The following is a 24821-nucleotide window of genomic DNA, read 5'->3' on the forward strand; positions in this document are numbered from 1 at the left end:
AACTTTCTGTTTGTAAACAGATTCAGGATGTAGTTAATGTGGTTCAACTTGGAGATTTTGGACGTTCCTAAATTCACTCCTGTATCCATGGCATACCAGCAGGGTGATGCCCTTACCCGTGGTTTGTTAATTCAGACATGACAGCAAACCACAATGAGCAAAAACACTGGTTTGCAAAACAACTTTGAATTGTGGTTTGGTATCTTGGTTTGACATCCCCTCAAACACTATGGTTTGTCAAGTAGTTATGTTCAGATACTAAATCATGGTTTTATTTCTAATTTTATATCCCACCTTCCCCACAAAACAAACAAAGTGGTGCACAACAAAAAGTAAAAAATACAGTAAGAATAAATCATTACTACAGAAGCAACTAAAAAGGGCTATTAAAACACTGTCTTAAGTACCAGCTTAAAACTGGGCAACGAAGGAGGGGCAAACACACCTATCTTGGGCAGTCATTTCATAATTTTTTTATTTTACAAGCCATGGTTTAATGTTAAGCCTGAAATGCTGCCTGTGGGATTATGAACATGTCCAAGATTGACATTAAGCACATCCATGGAAGTGATACAAGGTACATGTGAATAAAATACATGTGAAGCTACTCTCCAAATTTACAGAATTTTTATTTAGAGTTCTAGGTGCTGGACAGATTGCGCACCTCTGCAAAGGAGTTATTTGTCCCTGGCAGGACAGTTGACCAAGTTAAGCATGTGTAGTCCTGTCTTATTTTCAACTATGGCCTTGCACTGACCAGTTACTCTAGCGTCAAATTAACTTGCCCTGAAATAATGATGCAAAGCAATGTTATTTTGTCAGCATCTTTTTAGTAACTATCCTTTCTTAAGAGAGAAGTGTCTATAGAGCTACAACAATATCAGACACCCCAAAATCTAGTGCTGGCACCTAGGAATCTCAAATACTTTTTCTGATCTGAATATTTACCTCCTCCAGTCTTGGCGAAAAAACATAAGACAGCATACATAAATATTCCCAGAGCACACTGGAAAATAAGTAGTCAATGATCTTCCATTGGGAGAAACAGCTCCCAGGTTTCTGTACAGATAGCATCATGTCTTTATAATCTAAGCTATAGAATGGCCTGCTGCACATATCCCAATAAACCAAAACTGTTTAAAATTCTAGGTTGTTGTGAACATGGCAGCCTGCTGGTGCACACTGCTTAATCACTCCTGCTGCAAGTGGGAATAGGTAGACAACCATGGACCTTCTCTCCAAGGCTTGGTTGGCATTACATGTGAATCATGAACTGTGGCTTGCTTAACTCTCTCTGACAAGCCAGAGAAATAACCCAACAAATCGTAGGTTATTTCTCTTGCTTGTCAGGGGAGAGACAAGCTACAGTTCATGGTTAGCATGCCCAGAAGGTCTTTGGGTTGTTTAGCCACTCTTAATAGCGGGAGTGATCAGGCAGCATGCACTCATAACTCAGATTTTTTTTAAAATTACAAACTAAAAAATCTGAGTTATTTTGACATGTGAACCACACCATTCAGTACACAGCAGGATCATTGGGGTCTTAGAAGAATTTCCAAATTTGGCCCAGCATCCTTTTTAAAAAAACAAAATATTTAAATACGTCACTATTCATAGCCAAAGCAGGACACACTCCTATCTAAATGGACAAACTCAATAGCATCACCTTTAGGGCAGAAATAGGCAGAAGGTAGCTCTCCAGATTTTGGGGACTTCAACTCCCAGCATTCCTGACCAGTGGCTATGCTGGCAGGGGCTTCTGGGAGTTGAAGTCCAAAAGTCTAGTGATCCACTCTCTGCCCAGCACTGCTTTAAGGAACTGAACCCATTTAACCTATTTGTATAAATCCTGAAAGTCATGCAGATAGACCACCTCACCAGATCAAATGTTTATACCAACTTCCAGGCAGCACACAGCCCAAACTCGACATAACGAAAGCAGGGAATTTTTAAAAGCTCCTGGCGATTAGGGCACAATTTCTGATTCCAAAGTATCACAGCTCATTGGCAGCACAGAAACACTTGGTGCCAATTTAGTCTGAAAGCTACATTTTTAACATTTCCATGCTTCATTTATTGTTAGAATTAACTGTAGTCTCAACACCTGAAAAGCAATTGTAAAGACCAAAGGCAAAAGGACCAAAAACATATTTTGTTAGCATAGCATTTTAAAAATGGAGTACATCAAGTAAAAACCACTTGATGAGAACACAGCTCCATGAAAGTTTGCCAAGAGGTGAACGCTTAAAAAAAAAGCCAGCCTCCAAATATCCACCTTTACTGTTGGATCTTCATCCAACAGCCAGTTTTGGATGATCAATTTGCCCTCCTCCATTTAAAAATAATCTATTAAAAATAATCTAAGAGGCAGAAAAAAGTGTATACTACTGTAAGCACCCTGGTGCCCTCCAGATGTTTTAGACCACTACTTCCCTTCCACAATCCCTGACCACTGGCCATGGTGACTAGGGCTGATGGGAATTGTAATCCAAAAAATCTGGAGGACACCAGGTTGTCTACCACTGTTTGAGATTATACAGTTGTTTGCAGTACCATCCAGACTAGCCAATCACTCCCAACATCCCCATTCTTTCCAGATGCCCTATAAATTCTACGCCAGCCACTCAGAATTGAACAGGAACTCTAGATTTCCATTCTATACTTCAAGACAGAAAGTCTGTTCTCTTTACTCAGTGTGATGTTCCCAGGTCAGAAATGTCAGAATATGCAGACTGTGCTTGCATCTACCCCAGCAGCAGGCACCAATACTGAATATCTGTATCCATCAGAAAGCCTTTTCTCAAAGCACACAGTCTTAATGTTTTGTGTTTCATTTTTAGTTTTGTTGTTTGATTTTTAAGTATATTGCTGCCTCCCCTCAAGACGATGAACAACAGATAACAAGTTGTGTATTATTGCTATGATAGTTGCACACAAAAGGACCAATCCTGGTTTATTTAAAGTCAGACAGGTGATCTAAAGAGACAAACAGCACAATACTTCTGAGTTAACATGCTTAGGAAGTTCCACCAAGTTCAGCAGGTCTTACTGACTGCTAAATGTGTTTAGATTGTATCCTCAGATGTAGAATAGAATCCAAAACATGGAATAGAATGCTAAAAGGAAACTGAAAGTAGTGTATTTCATTTCTGCTGTTTTCCTCCTGTAGTCTTCCTTCCACACCCCAGACACTTAACACCTGGAACACAGATGTTTCCATAGAGGTTTCATAGACCAACACGGAACCCAAACCTTAAGAAATTTCTCCACGTCTCCTCCATTTTTCAAACAAATTATTTGTTCACCAAAGTAGGAATTTTTTCCTAGTTCTAGATTGTTTTTCCACCACTCATTCAATGTCGCCCCAGATGTACATCATTCCCTCCCCTCTCCCAGCCCCCAAAGATACTCACATGCATAAGTAGTTTGCTTGCATTAGACATCTTTACTTAAACATTTTAGCTCACTTGCTACTATCTACCCACTTAATTCCAGATGTTTGTACATTACAGTGTCGTTAGTATTTCCTCACCCCTAAATGGGTACCCTCATAAACAATCTTTCAAGACTAGAAGTAGTTTTAACCATCAATGGGATGCCACAGTGCTACAGGGTAGCCAATTTCTCTAATGTAATGTGGTCTGCAACACAAACATGGTGTGAACCGACAAAGACCGCCTCTTCACATAACTCATTTTTTAGGATATGCCCTTATTTTGTGTGTACCTTTACAGTGTGAAATGTAATGAACTCAACATACATCATCCAGGTAGGCATCCATGATTGACTGCAGTTCCCTGTTGAAAATACCGGGCTTTGTCAACTGTAGTGTGTGAAATAATTCTAAGGAATATGTCCAAAGATATAATCATTACACGAATAATCATTACACCCTGCCTTGTGCTGAGCAAAATCCGCAAACTGATTTTAAAATCGTACTTCAGTAGAATTAGTTCAACAGCCAGCATCTTTCTATTTCCCCCTCTCTTGCCTCCCTGTGTCATATTCTAGAATTGCAAGTTCCTAGGGGCAGAGGCCTGTACACTGTTGCTATTCTATAGTGCCATGCACATATTATTAAGCTAACATACATATGGAAACAAAAACTCAAGAAAAGACTGTATATTCATACTTCTGAAAAGAAAAATGAGCCTTGAACTAATTCAAGATTGATCTTAACATGGTAAGTAACAAACCATTTTAGGGGCAAGGCAGCAGAAGAATTGAACAATTCAGCGCCACAGGTCCTGACCTAGAACCTAAAACTACTAAGAGTCTGGCAGATAGGTAGCTAGATCATGAGAGAATACCCATCTCTTCCTAGAAAATCCCTACATAAATGCCAAAGAGACAACTTGATATAATACGCAGATGCATCTTACATACATAAAAATAAAGCTTTTTCATATGCCAAATGTATTAAAGATACTACTGAATATGTATGTATGTGCTGACTAATATATCTCCAGCAGGTAAATATTTCCATACCCTCCTGTTCCTCACTCTCCTATTATTACAGCTGACACTACTTTCAAGTAACCTCCTATATAAAAAGAAGACATGCAACTCTTTCCCCTCTAAGAAAACTGTTCTGGTTCATTTTCTTCCAGAATAAAAGGAGGTGTTCAAGTAGCAGTAATTTTGAAAACAGTGAAGAATAATAATATTTGCACTATTTCTGGTTCCATAGCTAGAGCTTCAAGATGAAAAGGGTCAAGTTCTGCTGGATACGGATGAACCCTTACAAACTTAAGAGGAATCATTTATATCCCGGGAAAGTCACAAAACCAAAACAAACAAATTGGTTCGACAGAAAAAACACACCATTGTTGCTTCAGCCCCATAGAATCTACTCCAGGCTGCATAAGGCTTAACAAGCAAAATAAATCCAAGGTACAACAAAATGCCATCGCCGCCTCTTTTGTTTCAGGCACAATGCAAGGAGGGCAGCCTGTCTGTGGATCTGCTCCTGCTGAACCTCCTCAAGGTCACAGCCAATTTCAGCTGTGGAATAAAAAAAAGGCAGAAAGTGGCAGTGATGCTCTCGGTTATGGCTGGTAGAAAAAGCAGAGTGTAAAAGTTTATGAGCTCATCAGGATTGTTGTACCATTACATCAGAGGCAATTATAAATGGCCAAGAGCAGGAGATGGGGAGCCAATCAGATCACAGATAGGATGTCAACCTAAGACCAACTGTCTCCTGGCTTTGACAGAAGGATTTTACCTCCATAATTCAAATCCCAAACCAAAGCAATCTGCACTTACTACTCCAATCACTGAACTGTTTACCAGCACTTCCAAGCAGAGGCTCAAGGCGCTAAGCTATCTAAAAAGGCTGCTCAGAAAATGGCTTCAGCTAGCCTGAATGAAATGAGGGTGTCAGAGCAGGTCACTTGCCCTCTTCGTACCCCCTGGAAGCACAGGGGCTGCTCAATGCAACCCACGTGGGGGGGGGGGAGAAAAGGAGCCGCGAAAAAGTGGAGCACACCAGACCTGAACAGCAGCAATCTGCTCAGCACACCCTCTTTTTTCCAACCCAGCAACATGGAGCTATTTTTGCCACCCCAACCCCTCCCTCCCCAGAGGTGGTGGTGGTGGCAAGGCTTACCTCCCCCCACGCCCAGGACCCCCCTCAAGGCTCACAGCTGAGAGAGGAAAACTGGAGAGGCTCTCTCTGAAAGAGCTTACACAAAGGCTGCAAAAAGGGGAGGAAGGGAAGGCAGAGAGGCAGCCATTTTAGAGAGACAGAGGAAAGAGACAGACAATGGCAGCTACCTAGCAATGTGGGCCTGAAGACGACAATACAAACCCTGCCACGTTAAAAGGGCACCCCAGCCCTAGAGACAGGCGCCCTTGCCTTCCCATGGTCAGGGGCGACCTCAACCGCCTGCCCTAATACCAGCCCAGCCCATATACACCCACTGCCCCACATCCCTCTTGCCCACTCCGATGCCCTTTTTTACCTGCTGAGTCCTGGTGAGGGGCTGCCCCCCTCCAGCGCCGCTGCTCCCGGGGCTCATGGGCGCATGGTGACTCCTTTGTTGGCCTCCTGTGGCTGCCGCTGCCCAGCCCTGGCTGGTGCCCCCGCTGTACTGAGAGGCCATGTCCGCTGCCGCCGGGGCCTTGGCCGTCGCTCCCCCGTCCGGGGGCCCGCTCCCGTAATCGGCCCCAGGGTACCCTTGATAGCCCCGGGCCGAGCTGGGGGAGGTGAGCAGTTGGTTGAGCGTGGGGGTCGAAGTGGGCTGCGGGGTGGCTCCGCTGCCTCCTGCTCCTCCGGCGCCGCCGCCGCCAACAGCGGCCGAGGGCCCCATGGCCCCGAAGCGCTGCTGCTGGAAAGCCGCCGCCGCCGCCGCCGCCGTCGGAGGTTTGGCCCCGGCTTGCGCGGGACTCTGAGCGTTTCCCCGGGGGGAGCTCAGGGCGTAGGCCTGAGGGGGAGGCGGGTAGGCGCCCGCGTTGCGCCCGGGTGCGGGGTAGTAGGAGTTGTACTGGTGGTTGGGGAAGCCGTGCTCCGAAGCGCCGCCGCCATGCGAGTTCTGGGGAGGGGGCGGCCCCGGGGGGGCCCCCGCGGGCCCCGAGTACGGCTGCTCCAGGCCCCCGCTCTGCAGCGCTGCCATGCCAGGGCTTTGTTGTCCGCCATGTTGGTGGAAAGCAGCGGCCGCCGCGACGGCCGCCGCCGCCTGGGCGCCTCGGCCGTAGGGCTGCCCGAAGCCGTAGGCTGGCGGGGGCAAGGCGGCCGGGTGAGCGGGGGGAGGCTGCTGCTGCGGCGGCGGCGGCGGCGGCTGCTGCTGTTGCTGCTGCGGCGTCCCCACCCCGTCGCCGCCGCCGCCGGGCGGCTCCGGGAGGTTATTGTTCAGTGCGGCGACGGGCCTGGCGCCCGGGTTGCCGTTGGAGCTCTTCAGGTCGGGCTCGGCCCCGGCGCCCCCGCCGTTGCTCTCGGCCCCGTCCTGCAGCTCCTTTCCCGGGGGACCTTCGCTTTCCGACGGCTTCTCTCCGCCGCGCTCCGCCGCCGCCGCCTCGCCCCCCGCCTCCTCCGACGAGCAATCCCGCTGCTGCTGCGCCTCCGCTTTCTTCAGCTCGGACGGAGCCGGGGCGCCCAGGCTGCTGGCGGCGGCGGGGGCCACCTGCGCGGCCATGATCCCCCCTCCCCGCCCGGCCAGCCCCGCTCCGCTCCCTCCTCGTCCTCCGCCCCCGACCTACTCCCTGCCTGGCCGGCCGGCCGGCACAAGGCCTCACCGCTCGTCTGTGCCTCCTCGGCCGCGGCGTCGTCCTCCCCGCTCAGGCGGCGGCGGCGGCGGGCTCGCCGGGGCAGCGGGCGCGCATTCCTCGTAGCCGGGCGCGGGGCGCGGGGCGGGCTGGCGGCGGGGCGCGGGGCCTGGCCCGCGGTGCCTCTTCGCTCAGTTGCAGCCGGCGAAGAAAGGGGGAGGGGGAGGAGGGGGAGGGGGCAGGACGGGGCTCCCGGTGTGGGAGCGGAGGGAGGCGAGGGGGCACGGCGGGCCGGGCGGGCGGCGGCGGGCCGGGAGGCGCCTGCCCCCCGTCCTCGGAGCCGGGCGGCGCGGCCGGAGAGGCGACGCTAGGCGGGCCGGGCGGCGGCGGCGGCGGCTTCCGACTCTCGTCCGCCGAGTCCTGCTCACTCCGACACGAGGCTCAGCACTGCCATCTTACCCAGCGCCGCGGCGACCTGCCAAACCCGGACTGGAATCCGGCCCGGACTGGAGCCTGCCCCCCCCCCGCTCTCCCTCCCCCCTCCCTCCGTCCTCCCTCTCCTCTCCTCTCCTCCCTCCCTCACAAAGGAGGAGCCGCCAGGCCCTGGACGCTTTCAACTCGGCGAGGCTGAAGCCTGAAGCGAACAGCAGCACCAGCTCGGCGCTCGCAAAACCCGCCCCGGACCGCTGGGCCGACGGGAGCCGAGCTCCGAGCCGTCGCTCGTCTGAGCCACAAAAGGAAGCTTCTCTCTTGCTGACAAAACACGCAAGGCGCGTTGGAAGGAACCTCGGCGAAGGGAACTGTTCGGAGCGAGCGAGCGAGCGCGCAGCCCCCTCCCTCAATTCCCGCCAGTTCTTAGCAGGCTTGGTGGGGAGCTCTCCCCCGATGCCCTGCTCAAAGCACAAAGACTGGCGACAGCCCGGAAGGCCAGGACTCGTGCCTTTGAGGGCAGGAGGGATTAGCGAGGCGCAGGCAGAAAGGCCCGAGGGAAGGGCAGCGAGGATAGAGCAAAACTTCAAGGAGGATAGTCCTGGTGGAAGGAAGCTCAGGCCACCGCTTCCTTAACGTTAGGGCAGGATGCTTGTCGTTTTAATACCCGTTTAAGGTTACATACCGTCTCGTAAGGCGTGCACACAGTTCCTGCCAGAAGGACTTCAAGCCTGCAGTATTAAGCATTACTCTTGAAATGGGCTAAAGCACACTGAAGTCAGGAGGACTTACTTCTGGGAAAACCTTCTGACAGTTGCGCTGCAAGACTGATCATCCATTTCCCACAATGTCCATGATAATGGTCAGTTATTTAATTCAAACGAACAAATTAATAAGTGGACTTAACTTCCTGTGTGCACGGCTGCTCAAGGCTGCTGTGAATTCCAAGGCCTCCTTGTGCATAAGTTTCTTCCACCAATACCAGAACAGCATGTCAGTCCAGAGGCATGCGCCAGAATCTCCTACAATGTCGAGTGGATTGTAAGGTGCAGGACTGATTACATGCAGCATTAGTGATACAAGAAGCGGTGAGTGAGGCCCGCGTGTACTCAACTAGTCCCTTGCTGAGTACCAAATGTGTGCCCTTGCACTGAACTAGGATCTTTGTAAGTCCTTTCTCTTCTACCAGGTGATTTCATCATCCATATTAGATTAGCAGGAGCATGCAAGGTGCGCCACACAAAAGAGCAAGTAATATGCCCAGGAAAAAGGAATCCAGACTCCTCAAGCAAGCATACAAGGGCTATAAAAGAAAAGCCCCAACACACACACCACAACAGGATGTTGTCCAGTCAAGCTGACTTAGAGAAAAACTGCACATGACACCAACATCCAATCACCTAGTGTCCCCAATCAAATGTTTTCCTAGCCATCTACAAATCTGCTCACCCAAGAGCCTCTTCCAGTTATGGCAGAAGTGGGCAACTTGTGGCCTTCCTATTCCTCTAGCTTACAACTCCCATGATCCTTCACTATTGGTTATGTTTCCTAGGGCTGATGGGAGCTGTAGGCCAAAATATTGAGGGACACAAGTTGCCCACCCCTGAGTTATGGCCATCTCCAGTTATGACTTCAAAGGAAGAACAGTAGTAAGCTCTTTGAAACACCAGCATAAAGTATTGCGCAGCATTCGCCAGACATTTAACCAGTTCAACTGACATTAAGATACCTCTCCTGTGACTGTTCCTGGAATATCATCTAACAATTATTAGTTACTAGTGGATTGCTCTTCACCTTTTTCTTCTACCTTGTAAGATTTGTGGCCTACCTTATTATTTATCATTATTAGCAATTCAATTTATTTGTCAAGGGCTCCTTGGAGGCCTCTCTCAGTCTAATCCAGTAGCCAAGTCCAGACACAGACAAATGGATTCTTTTCAAAGCTTTATTCCTCTTTTACAACTTAACAACTCTACCGTTAGCAACTAGATATGAGCAGCAGAGTACCTATGCCCTAAGTTGGAATAGTCGGTCCCCGTTTGAAAGGGAATTACTGGCAGACCCCTGAACTTAAGGACTAGGGAGAGTCCCTCCCCTTTTCCCTTGGATCCTCTGGGCGCAGCCGTTGTTTGCGCGCCAACCGGGCACTACGCCTCCTTTCTGCGCCCTCCATTTGGCGCCGCTCTCTGCATCGGCGTCGTGCGTCCACCAAGTCTGTCACTCCCTGGACTGCTATCTAAGCTAGGAATGCTGGTGGGAGGAATCTCCGTCAGCTGTGGGCCCTGGGAAAGAGGAGCGCGCTCCTCTCCCAGAAGTGACTCCTCTTCCTCAGAATCAGTACTACTCTGGGATTCTATGGGCTCAGTGTCCACCCTGACATTATTAACCAAACATTTGGTACACTACCACCTGGGACAATAATTACAAATGTGCATTGATCTTGTACCCATGACCTCTGCTCATCCAAAATACTCCACCCCTTAAGTGCGACCATACTCAGAATACCGTGTACAGTTCTGGTCACCAAACCTAAAAAAGGATATTGTAGAGCTGGAAAAAGTGCAGAAAAGGACAAGTAAAATGTTCAAGGGGCTGGAACATCTCCCCTATAAGAGAAGGTTACAAAGCTGGGATTGTTTAGCTTAGAAAAAAGGAGGCTAAGGGGAGACATGGTAGAGTTGTTCAAAATTATGCGTGGTGTGGAGAATGTGGATAGGGAGAAATTTTTCTCCCTCTCTCAAAGTACTAGACCCCAGGGTCATCCCATGAAGCTGATGGGTGGGAGAATCAGAACAGATGAAAGGAAGCACTTCTTCACACAGTGCATAGTCAGACTATGGAATTCGCTACCACAACTTGTAGTGATGGCCACCAATTTGGATGGCTTTAAAAAGGGGTTAGGAGGAGAAGGCTATCAATGGCTACTAGTCCTGATGGCTATGTGCTGCCTCCAGTATTAGAGGCAGTATGCCTATGTACACCAGTTGCTGGGGAACATGGATGAAAGGGTGCTGTTGCACTCATGTCTTGCTTGTGGGTTCCCAGTTGAGAGCTGGTTGGACACTGTGTGAACAGAATGCTGGACTAGAATAATAGAATAGTAGGGTTGGAAGGGGCCTATAAGACCATCAAGTCCAACCCCAAGGGACTAGATGGACCCTTGGTCTGATCCAGCATGGCTCTTCTTATCTTCTTACGTTTTAAAGTCATGTTTGAATGACCACCTTTGAATGACCACCGTTGATGGATTTCTCACTTGTTCAATCTTAGTATGTCAGAACTGTCCTTAAGACTTCTCGAACTGTGCACAACAATGTCCTGAATTTTCATTTGCCTTGTGGTCACATCGCATCAATGGCCCAGTTATGTTATGTTCAACCAAGTCTGCCACTCCCACCCCACCCTGCCCTTCCATGCTGGAATGAGAGTGCATAGCTACCATGAACAGAATAACAAAAAGTTAATAAAAATAGTGAGTCTTGGTTTGGGGAGGGGCGATGAAGTAGACTTGCCTGTGTTTTGCAGTGTTTTTATTTTTAAATAGTTTTATGACAGCCCCCATCCTCAAGCGATAAGGCAGAGGTGTGCTCATTAAAAAGAGAGAGAGAGACATTAAAGTGCCATCAGCACTTGTACAGTCATATTCCATTACTACAATAGACTTTCTAGCTTGGAAGGGGAGGGGGTGTCACATTTTCCCAGCAACAAAATATCAAAGGTGGTGCACTTGGCAAGAATGATTTCCATGCAATAGATGAGATGGCAGTGGAAGGGAAAGAGTCAGATCCTCCAAAAATGACAGAGTGACAGCTGCACAACTTACTACACAATATAATTTATCATCTCGAAGAGAGAAAAAAACCCTTAGAAAAGGGGAACATCTTAAGAACAAGCAAAATTCTACCATAAAAAAAGAATGTCAACCATACAAAAAATATCTATGAAAGGGCTTAATTTGTCAGAGGACAGTTGAAGACATTTTAATCAGCAGCTCTGGAATTCTGCTCTAGACTCAAGTCCACTTCAAACGTACTTGATGCCTTCCAACCAACATATTCCAATAGTCATTATAAAATTGATTTGTGTTCCTCATCAGTTAAGTAGCAGGCAAGGATTTAATGACCCAGAAGTACATTTAGCACCTTTGGAGTTCCTACAAAGCTATAAGTATATAGTTTAGTTATTTCATCAGATAAGTGGGCTTGACAGCCTATCAAGTCTTCACAATATTAGGGTATATTTGGGAACCATCTTTCTCCTATATAATTAACATTCAGTAGTTACAGATCTTTTTTTTAATCCAAGTCTAGATTTGGATTAACTGAGGTGCTGTGCTTCTTACATCATCTTCTAGGATATAAAAATATGAAGCCATTTTCCAGCTTAGGTCTCTCAAAGCCAAATCCACCTATCCATATCTACATCTCATTTTCAAAGGGTTTGGACAGGGCAGCTAATTTCTTGTTAACTAGCACCTGTTTTCCCCCACCTGACAGGTGCTTCACCTGATGGAGAAGTTCCCTCAGGAATTATTTTTCAAGCCATACTCTAACAACTCGGTAGACAGGCTATTTCTCCCTCAAAAAACTAGATGTTTCCTAGATCTACAGTCAATGGTTCTTTCATCATTACTACTAGTTCAGCAAGGTTCATAGCTTAGTGGTAAAGCACCTGCTTTCCATGCAAAAGGGTTCAATCCTTGACATCTGTACAGCTGGGAAAGACTCCTGTCTGAAAATGTATGGAGCAGCTGCTAATCAATGAAGATAATATTGACATGGAGCAATGGTGACTTGGTGTAAGGCTGGCTCCTATGTCCCATAGGACTTTTAATTAGGACTGAAACTGTTATTCAGATACAGTTAAAACCCCTTTGATTGACCAAAATGGCACCCACAATCAATCAAGCAACACATATGAACATTTTAAGAAAATAAATACTTATAAAAACTGCAAATGGCAGGCTACAGCTTAGAAGAGGCAGTCTCTTTTCACTCTTGCACAGGAAGGAATGTCTCTTCTAATGGTACCAGCTGCAACATATACATGCATGCACCTTTAAAAATAAAGTTTTGTTCCCCAAAGCTGTTTTGTTCACACACAAATTTATGCAGTTATAACTCTTGTGATTAATCAACTATGGGTGCAATCCTATGCATGCTTAGACAGAAAACATCCTACAACTCCCAGCATTCTCCAGTCAGCCATGCTGCAGGACTTTTTTCTGTTTAAACATGCACAGGATTGTGCCCTAGAATTTCTTGAATCAGTGATAGGCCTTTCAATAAGTCCAGATCACCCTGCTCTGGAAATAAGGGCCTCATCTTGCAAATGTTCATTCTACAGCAGAGATCTGAATAGACTGCCATACACATATACCCATGTATCGCTACTATCTTATGTGGTATCTTTGTGTTGGATTTTAATTGTTGAGCATTCCTTTGGGAGCAAATCTTGGCAGAAAAGCAGATTATAAACACAAGGAAGTAAATAAAAAGTATAAATACACCCTACTCCTAGTATATTTATGGCATGTTTCAAGTTCCATACTAGGACTAATACAGAAATAAAATGCAGAACAAACATTTAAACCGTATGTGGTACATCTGGCATATCTGCATGGAAGAACAAAGTTCTATCCATAGCAGAAAGTGGGATGTAAGTCAGCAAAGGTAAATAGGTAGTGATTCTGGCTGCATTTGGAGCAACAAAACCATATTGTAAGCTGTAAGGCAGAGCAGACATTTTGCTATACAATGAAAGTCAGATTCTGAAAAATGATGATGATAATATTTATAGAGTTAGGAAGAACAAAACCAATTACAGCTGTGTTTAAGCATTTGTGCTGTATTGCCTGCAAAGGTACCAGTCAGGACCAGGCACTCAGATTATTAAGTTCTACACAAATCTAGGAAAATACAATCCTTGACCAGAATTTTTTTTTAAATCCTAAATGAAATACAAGTTCCTATTTAACTAATGACAGAAATTATTGAATACATAAACTCTAGAATTATCCAAGGGTGGATCATTGGGTGCCTTACATCTGTGTGGGAGGGGGCACCTGTTCTAGGTACATGCATATCCCCATAAATCTCACCACCACAGGAGAAGCAAGAGTCAGCCCGTGATTTCCGGAATTGTAGGGGAACTACAAGCAGGTTCAAGCAGGCCTGGATCTTCCTGCAAGCAGGAGAGGCTAAATAAATAATGAACCTTCCATCCATGGTTTATTTACTGTGACGTCCAAACTGGGAACTCTGGCTTGTCTCTCCAAAGTCATCAACCAACAACAAACCATGGCTTGTTTGGGGAAAGATAAGCCAGAGTTCCCAGGCCCTAAGGTAATCTGACAATGCTCTTCGCAGAAGATGCACTTCTGCATCAGAAGTGATGCAGATGCTGACCAGAAAGAGGACCCCTTTTGTGGTGATGACCTAGTTATGGAATGTCCTCACCAAGAAGGCTCACCCAATGCCAACATTGTTATAAGAACATAAGAAGAGCCATGCTTGAGCAGAACAGGGGTCCATCTAGTCCAGCATTCTGTTCACACAATGTCCAACCAGTTGCCCATGGGAAACCCACAAGCAGGACATGAGTGCAACAGCATTCTCCTGCCCATGTTCCCCAGCAACTGGTATACAGAGGCATTGTGCCTCTGATACTGGAGGTAGCATATAGTCATCAGCACTAGTAGCCATTGATAGCCTTCGCCTCCATGAATTTGTCCAATTCCCTTTTAAAGCCATCCAAATTGGTGGCCATCAGTATGTCTTGTGGTAGCTTATCTTTTAAGCTCTAGGCAAAAAAACTTTTCATTCATCCCGATATTTTAAGATGTCTTAAGGGCCTTTTGCCCTTTTAAAAAAATCTGCTGTTTTTTATTGTTCGTTTGTTATAGTGTGATAGGAAGCTGCATTATTCCAAGTCAGATTATTTGTCCAACTAGCTCAGTATTGTCTACTCTGACTGGCAGCAGCTGTCCATATCTCAGGCAGGCCTTTCCCACCACCTGCTCCCTGATCCTTCTCACTCAAGACACCAGAGATTGAATCTGGGCTCTTCTCCTTGCAACGTATGTGCTCTACGGCTGAGTTATGCTCCTTCCCCTAATAGTTACTTCGTAGCTTCATTTATATCCAAACTTTCCTTCAGGAAGCTCATGGCTCCCCTACCCCATTTTATCCTCACAACCATCCTGTGAAGTAGGTTAGGTTGAGAAATAGACCAGTCATCAAGGTGAGCTGATGAGCTTCACCACCGAGCAGAGATCTGAACCTGGGTCTCTCCAGTCCAACAATCTCCTGCACCACACTGGTTCTTTCAGGTTGGAAGGGGAAGAAGGAACCTGGGAAGCTGCCTTATACTGAGTTGAACCACTGGTCCACCTATTCTCTGACCGGCAGTGGCCCTCCAGGGTGCTGTTGCACTCATGTCCTGCTTGTCGGTTTCCCATGGGCATCTAGTCGGCCACTGTGTGAACACAACGCTGGACTAGATGGATCTTTGGTCTGATCCAGCAGGGCTTTTCCTATGTCTCAGGGGTCTCAGATGCCAGGTATTGAACCTGGGACCTTTTCCATGCTTTTCCACTAAGCCAGCCTCCTCCAACCTGGTGCCCTCCACTCCCAACACCTCTTAGCCAATATGGGAATTGTAGCCCAACACATCTGGAGGAGGCTGCATTACGCTATGGCCTTCCATTTTGTGTTGCTTTTTAACTTTGTGCTTGATATTGTTGCTAACCGCAGTGGCATCAATTGTGACGAAGGGTGGAATATAAATTGTTCAAATAAATAAATAAAATACAATAACTTGAAGCCCAAGGGGGGCGGGGGATGCCAGAAGCCACAGGGTGCCTGCCAGCTCCTTCTTTCTGAGCAGGACAGTTTGTCACTATCGCAGCACACTCCCCCCCCCCCTTTACTGGATACTGAGCACATGTCGCCTCCACGGCAAGGCAGCTCGTGCTTGCTTTGATGCCACGGTTCAGTTAGCTTCAGTCTCCCACATGGCAGTACAGGCCCACCACCGCTAGGTTGGCTCCTATTAAGCGGAGTTTCATGAAAGTGGTCCCTGCCATTTAACACGGCACCAAGGCGGTTTAGCAAACCTGGTATAGATTAGGGTGCTAAAAGAGAGAGGAATAGGGTCTCTCATAAAACACACGTTCTGCCAACTGTGCGATGGCAAATGTGGACTGAATCGTTGACATGGAAACGGGATTGGGACAGCTCTCCCTCATGCAGCGCTGTTGCACAAGCGCGCGCGCACACACACACACACACACACACACATCCCTTATCATTATCCCTGGCCCCTAAGCAGTCTGCAAACGCGGCATGGAGCGATTTGCAGGAATAGGGAAACATTTCAGCAATAAATGCTTCCAAGGTTGAAAGCAAGAGCAGAAAAGGAAAAGAAAGGGCTGGGGGAGAAAGGACATATATTGCAAAAAGAGAATGCTCTTCTTCTTTTTTTTATAACTCAAATGCACTGCGTACTGAGATATCACAGGACCAGGAACAGGAGACCCATCTATTATTTATAATTAATAGAGCGCATTACAAAATGTGGAATGGAATCAAGGCACAGTTGGGCTACTTTATAAACCAAGGGGATACTAAGTACTTTTGAAGCAAAAATTGTAAGTCCCCAATGGATGTATGCTGACATCTGTCATTCTTTCTTTTGTGCATAATCTCCCTATTTTAAAATATAACCATGTTCTTTGTCACCCCACCCCCTCCAATCACTCTTTCCAATGGTAGGAAAGACCCAAATCGTCCCCAATTGATAGGGAATGTGTTGGGCTCTTGATTGGACAACAGCAGCTGCAGTACTTGGGCTGATATGGTTGCCAAGTTCCACCGAGATATATCAACCTTCCTTCTTTCCCCCATTCCCAGCACTGACACAAGGCCGGGGGGGGGGGGGCATGGTGAGAAAGTGTTAACAGTGAGAACTGATGTGGAGTTTGAGCATAAGGCAACAATCCATTTGCTGAGCTCAAAGAATGGCATGGATTTTAAATGCCAGTGTCCAAGTGTCCCTTAAAGTTAACAGCATGCTTTTGGGACATGGAGCAAGGGCCCATCAGACTGCTTAAACCTGGGCATAAACGTTTGTCTCTGATTTTACAGCTACTTCCAAAACTTTGGGCTGCATATTAAAAGACAAGAAAGTGGATTGAGTCTGAGTCAAGGAAATCTATTATTTTACCAGCCCTAGCCTGTGAACTGCAAAACGAGAACTAGATCTCCATCGAGAAAGATGGAACGGAGCCTACGGCACATTCAGTTCCTGTAATATAATTCCCGACCTGCAGGGGCTCAAAGGGGGAGTGCAAACTGAAAGAGCTAGAAAAGTAAGAGAACAGACACTGTGCCAAGCGTGCGAGTCCATTTTTTAGCTTTTAATGCGCTTGTTTCATGACCTCTACACAATCTTGACGTTACTAATTTAGAATAATATAAATGCAAGAGTGTGTGTGTGGTAGTTCAACATCTAGATCTAGAATGAACGGGAATGGGGAGAAAGGGCAACTGTGACATTACACAGCATGGTAAACTCGATTAGCACGGTAAACATGGAACCAAGATCAAACCTGGGAGATATTCTGAATGTTAAAAAGCCATCTAGCTCAAATGGCCAATTAAAGATAAAATTTGTTTTATGACCAGTACACACACACACGTACGTCTGTAGATATCAACCTCTGTTGATGCTGAGCGTATTTCACTAGAAGAGGAAATTTATCTACTGTATCACTGGCTGAAGGTTTCTAAAAACCACTGCCTCAGATCAGGGATTCAACCATTTCTAGAAAACGTAGAGTTTAGAAGTCCTCCTAAGCGTACTCGAGACTTATTTCAACCCACATGAATTAAAATCTATTTGTCATTAGCTACTGTGTGTGTGTGTGTGTGTGTGTGTGTGTTAAAGCTAAGCCCTTAAAAAAATTGGACTTGAAATGCCCTATGTAAAGTATATCTGTTCCTGGATTTCTACTTGCTAGAAATTGGAATGGCCTTGCAGCCATGCTTGTAGCACCCAGCAACCTCAGGCAACCACTGGGGCCCCAGAATGACAGCCCCCTCCCCAGGGCTGACATGTAGCCTCCCCCCCCAAGTAGCTACAAGCTACCGTTAAAACTTTTTCCACAATGCCCCAGATTGCCCAACATAGAATCACTCTGGACATTGTTTCCGCTGCTGACCCACACTTAATGGGCTGGATGTGCCTGATCTCTTCTGATCTTGGATGCTAAGCAGGATCAGCCCTGGTTAGTACTTGGATGGGGACCCGCCTGGGAATTAGGCTTCCTACATTGAGCAGGGGGTTGGACTCAATGGTCTTGTAGGCCCCTTCCAACCCTAGGATTCTATGATTTATCTAGCACTATCAATGTGCATGGCACTTTACAAAGTACAAAAATGCAGGGCCCTGCCCCGAGGAGTGTACAATCAAAAATTCAACTAACGGGAAACAATAGAAACAGAGATGGGGAAACTGGCAAAGCTACAGTTCTTTATCTACAAATATACACTCAAACTCAGCCTTTACATGGAAGCCTGTTGCCTTTCAGTATTTTGGTGTTTCTTCCTGCTGTTGCCGATGCCCTTCTGTTTCGTCGCAGTGAAGGAACTGTATTTACTTTAACAACATTTTGGAATTTGTTGGTAGGGATGTACAGATTTGGTTAAATCCATTCTGTGTTTAACAGATTGTCAGGTATCTTTCGTTCCGTTGTGCACTCATTGACAGAACTGGATTTTTATTTTTTTTTACCAGAACTTCATTCTACTTGCACTAATTCGCATTAGTGCTACTGCTCATGAGTGCAAATCCTCCCCCCACCCAGCCACCAGATGAAAAACTGGCCCGCAGAATCACTGTGACTCAGGAAAAGCCGGTCTACTGCAGAATACGCAGGTCAATCACAGAAATTCAAACTTAGAAATCCAAACTGAATACGTTGTGGATTTCTCCAACATCCCTACTTGTAGGCTGGGTCCTTGTAGTAATATATCTAAGGTGTTCTGTGGAATCAGAATGGATACTTGGGAAAACAGGGAGGGTTGCTCTTTCAGAACGCTGTTCTGTTGCCATTTAACACGAGACAAAGGACAAGTCAGTGCCTGGGATGCCACTTACAACAATTCTGAACCAAAGACTCCATTTTAGATCCATCCAGTGCTGTGCAGAGCCGGGGCTCGTAGGGTTGCAGCACCGTGGCTCCTCAGGCTTCACTGTTCTCTCTGAGCTTAGCTCCAATTCTCACATTATCTTGGGGTGGGGTCGGGGGAGGGAGGGATTTTCCTAGCAACAATGACCCGGTTTGCACATCACAACCACCCAGGGTCGTTTGCCATGATGTACAAACTAGGAACTCTGGTTAATCCATTAGGAGAGAGTTGGTGGTAGAGTCTGTGCTGTGAGCCAGTATGATATAGTGGTAAGGATGTTGTACTAGGACTTGGGAGATCCAGATTCAAATCCCTGCTCAGACATGAAGCTCATTGGATGACATGGGGTCAGTCGTTAGCTCTCAGCCTAATCCACCCCACACAGTTGTTGTGAGGATCCAACAGGGAGGAGGAGAGCCATGCGTTCTTAGTTATTTACACACCACCCGATAACCGAGGATCTCTGGGCAGTTTATGGAAAGAGTTTTAAACCATAAAAAGAATTAAGACATAAGCATGAAATCTAAAGTAGCATAAAACCAGGTGGATGGGCGAGATATGAAATGTAAGTAATTAAATAAAATGTAAGCAGAATCAAGATACTTAATGAAAATGTTAACATACAGGCTGTTTTTAACAAGTGGTGTGTTTTTTAATGTTCTCTTTTGCCACAACTAGATCAACTTTGCTGAGGGGAGAGTCTTCCTGCAGTATCAGAAAAGGGTTTTCCTCCCCATGTTAATGTAACTTTCTTTAACCCGGTGCCCTCCGGATGTTTTAGACTGCAGCCGCAGATGTTTTGGACTGCTGCCAATGCTCAAGAATGCTGGGAGTTGTAGTCTAAAACATCTGGAGGGCACCAGGTTGGGGCATGTTGTATTATTGGAAGCAATTACAGAAGGCCTGCACAGAGGGGTGGTGTGGGCTAGCTAAGCTACTGACAAATGAGAAGCAATTATGGCAGTACCACATCATCCACACCATACTGTCAACTCAATATCTGATCTGCACACTAGCAGGTTGACTCCCTTGGTTTTCTTCTTGGCATGGCTTGGCATGGTTTGAAGTACTTTGTATAAACGGATCCATTTGAACACAAGACAATGAGGAAGAGGCCCAACCCACACCACATACTGTATTCTCATAAACACTGATTGTATTTCACCACACACACACCACATGCTATATACGTACACACAAAGAAACATAAAACATAACTTCAGCCCTCCGAAATACAGTAGTTGCTTAAGGGAACATCCAACAAACACAGAAGAAAACCAGTACTAGTTTGTAAAAAGAGAAGTACTGTGCCCGAAACCTGCTTGAAAGCCAATCCATTTATTTTAGAAGTTCTAGGTCCATTCCTAATCTCAAATGTATACAGGAACTCCTTGTAGTTAGAAAACAGAAAGCATTCTGCATGCACTCAAAGGTATTCCACACTAGCCAGCCAGAAAGTGCAGGCAAAATCATACAACCTAATTTAAGACTGGTAAAACAGAGCTAACAACATATTTGTTCTCCTGTCTTCCTTCAAAGAATTAAATGGTTGTACACATGGGTTATTCTTATTTTATCCTCACAACTGATTCATGAGGTAGGTTAGGCCAAGATATTAACTCCAACACCTCCTGATTAATTGCATGTCTGAATGGGAATTTGAAGCTAGTTTTCCACATCCATTTATACAACACTGTCACATTTGTATAGCATTACATTTAAACTGGAAATACCCCTATGCAAATCAATACACTATATCCCACTTCACATCTTTAGAGATGGAGCCATCAAACTGAAAACAGTTTCTGGGACTTAAGAGTTAGTGATGTTGGCTGAAAATAATTTTCTGTGGGAAATTCTTCACAATATTTTATGTGATGGTCATAGAACAGATTTGAGGGGCGGGGGGAATGACAGGCTAGGTTTGCGAAAGAGTGCCTACAGCCTGGTTTGAACATAACGCTAACCCATGATTTATTGCCCTACCTGCAGTTTGTCTGGCAGACAAATAAACTATACTTTGTTTTCTCAGTCCCTGAGATTTTTGTCTCCCTCCTCTTTCGCCTGCTCCCTCCCTGTATCCCTAATGATTTTGTGGCACTATAGTAGTGGCATGCAGAGAGGCTGGATTTTGTTTTTTTTACCGCTGTTGTCTTCCATCTCTAGCCTGACGAAACAACTCAAGAACAACCTACAGTTCTGTGTTCGCATGTAATGGCAAGACACGTTTTAAACAATCCAGAGTTGTTTAAACAACAAACCATGAGTTCTCTTTCTTTTTTGTTAGTGCAGCCATGTTCACGCATGACAACCCAGAATTCAGCAACCCATACAATGGATTAGCATTATGTGCAATCCAGGCCTATGTCTACCACATAGATTGCACACCCTTAGAAATGTAAAGATCTTGTACTCAAAGCAAACAAAAGGAAGACAGCTACTTTCTATCTTCCTGAAACAAATAGTTTTATGCAAAACGTTAATACCCAAATGTATGTCTGTTTTCTAAAAATGTCTACGTGGAAATGGCCCAGTGAGTTACCATAATGGGAAACTGAAGTGGTCAGGGCTGTGCCACAGGCAGCAATTTGAAGTGGGCTGGGAACCAGAAGCCATGAGATAAAGCCAGTACTAAGGGGCCAAAAAGCAAGTCAGGACCAAAGGACAAACCAGAATGCAGGGCTGAGGAGCAAGTGAGAAGTCAACGCCTGAAGAGCAAGTCAGGATCAAGGGACAAACCAGAAACAGAGCACACCAGAGTTCAGATAGTTGTTACTTACACAAGGATTAAATGGGACAAGATGCTTTCCTATATAATCCTTCCTGTCCAGGAGGATCCAATGGCCAGCCTTGGGGGGCGGGGTCAGTCCAAGGGTCTGGGATATGGAGTTGCTGCAACATGCAGCTCATTGACTCACCACACAGAGCACCCAATTCAACTAGGCTTATTCCTAAGGATGTGTGCTTAAGCCTTCAGGATTTAAAATGACCTCCCTTTCAAGCCATAATTCTTGACACGGGGGGGGGGGGGGATGGCTGCCTCAGAAATATCACCTGTGGGTATTTCAAGAGGGAAGTCCATATGTCCTCACATTAAGGCCCATGTGCAGGGGGTGACAACAGGATCCCAGGCTGGGTATCAGAGGTCAGTAATACATTAATGAGGGCAAACAACCTGAAGCTCAGTCCTGATAAGGTGGAGATATTAATGGAGGGAGGTGTGGTTGATCTTGGAGATATGGATTCACCTGTCACAGTCCCCTTAAAGTTCAGATATACAATTTGGGAATACTCTTTCACCTGCCTCTACTGCAGGGGTGAGCAACTTGTGGCTCTCCAGATGTTTTGGCCCACAACTCCCATCAGCCCTAGTAAGCACAGCCAATGATCAGGAATGTTGGGAGTTGTAGGCCAAAACATCTGGAGGGCCACAAGTTGCCCATCCCTGTGCTACTGGATCCTCAGGTGTCAACTGTAGTAAAGAAAACCTTTTATCAGCTTTATGTTGTGCTAGCTGCAGCCTTTCCTGGTGAATGGCAGCTACCATTCTACGCTCCTTGGTAACCTTAGAATAAGACTACCATAACGCACCGTATGCGAGACTGGCTTCGAAAACTGTCCAGAAACTTCAGTCAGTCCAGAATGCAGCAGTCTTTCAGTTGCTGACTGGTGAGTCAATCAGTCAAAGGGTACACATAACACTTGTGATTAAAGAACTCCACTGGCTCCCACTTAGATTCTGAGCGCAATTCAAAGTACTAGTTTTATTTATTGATTCATTTATTTACTGTGCTTTTAAACCACCCAATAACTGAAGTTCTCTGGGCAGTGTCCAATACATTAAAAACATTCATTAAAACAAAAAAAATAAAAACAGCGCAGAATAAAACCAAGACAAAACCAACATCATAAAACCAAATTAAAACTAGCAGCAGAATAGAGTATTAAAAGCACTAAAAACAGTTCTTTAAATGCCTGGCAGAATAAAAAGGTCTTCACCTGGCACCGGAATGACCATAACATAGGTGCCAGGTGAGCCTCTCTGCAGAGAGCTCTCCACAAACAGGGAGCCACCACTGAAAAGGCCCTCTCTCTTGTAGCAGCATGCCTTGCCTCATTTGGCACAGGGGGCCTCAGACAATTGTCTTAATGTCCAGGTAAGTAAACAGTTTTTATTTGTAAGGCCCCAAAATAGCTTGGATCCAAGATATGTGAGGAGGGGAAATGCCCCTACACACATTGTACTGTATTTTATTCTTTTAAATATTTGTATTGTCTTTTATATTTTAACTCTTCTATGGCATTTTAGTCTTTTAATTGGTTGTAATCCCCCCAGAGAACATTAGTTGTTGGGCAGATTAGAAATGTGAAGAATAAAGAAATAAGGCCGCTTGATAGGATCCGCGTGCCCTCTTTATCTGACCGTACAGTAGTAGACACAATGAGTCAAGCTTTCTTGGTGGTGACATCCTGATTATGGAACTCACTCGCCCAGGAAGTCCATCAGGCCTGCTCCCTTATTAGTTTTAGAAAATTACTAAGGATGGTGCTTTAGGGGAACAGTCCTGTACCGAAGTTACGCTTGGCTGGAGGGCTTTAAGATTTGGTGGAAGATCCACTACACTGATGGAACACCAGATGTGCTGCCACCATGAGAGATATGCTGGTGGAACTCCCCCAATACACTGGCAGAAATGGGGTTGAGTCATGGGTGGGATGTGAGCAGTATAGGGCAGAAGTACATGTCAGACCCTATGCCCCTTCAATCCGTGGCCATTCCCCCACTGAGTGCACAATTTTAGATAAATCCATGGAAGATAAGGCTATCAATGGCTATTAATCATGGCAGCTATATATTACCTCCAATATCAAAGGCAGTATGCCTATGTATACCAGTTGCTGGGGAACATGGGTGGGAGGGTGTTGTTGCACTCATGACCTGCTTGTGGGTTTCCCATGGACAGCTAGTTGGACATTATATAAACAGAATGCTGGACTAAATGGACCCTTGGTCTGGTCCAGGATGGCTGCTCTTGTGTACCAGCCCATGGCCTGGTGTAGGAAACGTCACTCCCATTGACTTCAGTGGAAGGGAGAAAAATCGTCACTCCCATTGTCACTCCAATCGGCACTCCCAAAAATCATCACTCCCAAATCGTCATCTCCCAAATCGTCACTCCCAAAAATCGTCACTCCCATTGTCACTCCAATCGTCACTCCCAAAAATTGTCCCTCCCGTTGACTTCAGTGGAAGGGAGAAAAATCAAAAATAGATGCTCCTGCAGTGATGACTGCCCCACCCACATCACCACGAGAGAGCATAGGATATGATTTAAGTCAGCACCCAAGTAAGAGGACATCACCACCAGTAGATACATCCCACACACGGAGACTGTAACTCAGGTGACAGGATGCACACCAAGAGGATATATATCTCTTTGGCCTCATCTTTAGTGCTCACGAGGGGAAAGTTTGATGATGGGAAACTATGGATAAAGAGTACCTGGTGCTCAAAGGGAGGGAGCACTTTGCACAAAACAGCCTGGCTCCACGTGGAACTTCAGCACATTGCTAACACTTCCCTGCCTGCCGTGAGACTCCCAACCCAGCACCAAACTCCACTTCGCTCCAGCCATGGAGGTGAGGCAGACAGGGGAGGCACTCATCCCCACATGCAGGTAAGGTCTCCGTGGGCAAAGGCCAGGCATTCGGCTCCAGCTGTTGCTGCTGCTCACCAGGCGCTGAGGGGGAGGTATATTCACAGGCAGTGCAGTCTTCTTCCCCACCCCACCCATGGGAGGTGAGGGGGAAAGAGGCTGAGCTATGAGCAGAATTCTCAGATGTTCTCTCTCCCTCACATCTATTGTGCATGCAGGTTCACAGTGGTTAGGGAGCCGCTCTGGAGCATTTGCAGTCTTGGTTTGAGACTCAGGAGCTCCCGCCCCTGACATGAGTGTTTTGTTTTGTTGGCCAGCTATGCAAGGAGAGTGGGGGCAT

General features: G+C 46.2%; 1 protein-coding gene across 2 annotated transcripts in view; it reads right to left on the reverse strand.

The window, feature by feature from the left end:
• ARID1A (AT-rich interaction domain 1A) overlaps positions 1-7216 on the reverse strand; it is a 91277-nt gene extending 84061 nt beyond the window's left edge. For both annotated transcript variants that reach the window (XM_084815792.1, XM_084815791.1), the window contains exon 1: positions 5964-7216. In XM_084815792.1, the coding sequence (XP_084671918.1) occupies positions 5964-7133 (1170 nt within the window). In that variant the 5' untranslated portion in view covers positions 7134-7216. The remainder of the gene's footprint in view (positions 1-5963) is intronic.
• Positions 7217-24821: the final 17605 nt, after the last annotated feature.

The sequence above is a fragment of the Heloderma suspectum genome, chromosome 10 (genome assembly GCF_057233095.1).
Source record: "Heloderma suspectum isolate Gila_16-S chromosome 10, 16-S_ref, whole genome shotgun sequence".
Taxonomy (NCBI): domain Eukaryota; kingdom Metazoa; phylum Chordata; class Lepidosauria; order Squamata; family Helodermatidae; genus Heloderma; species Heloderma suspectum.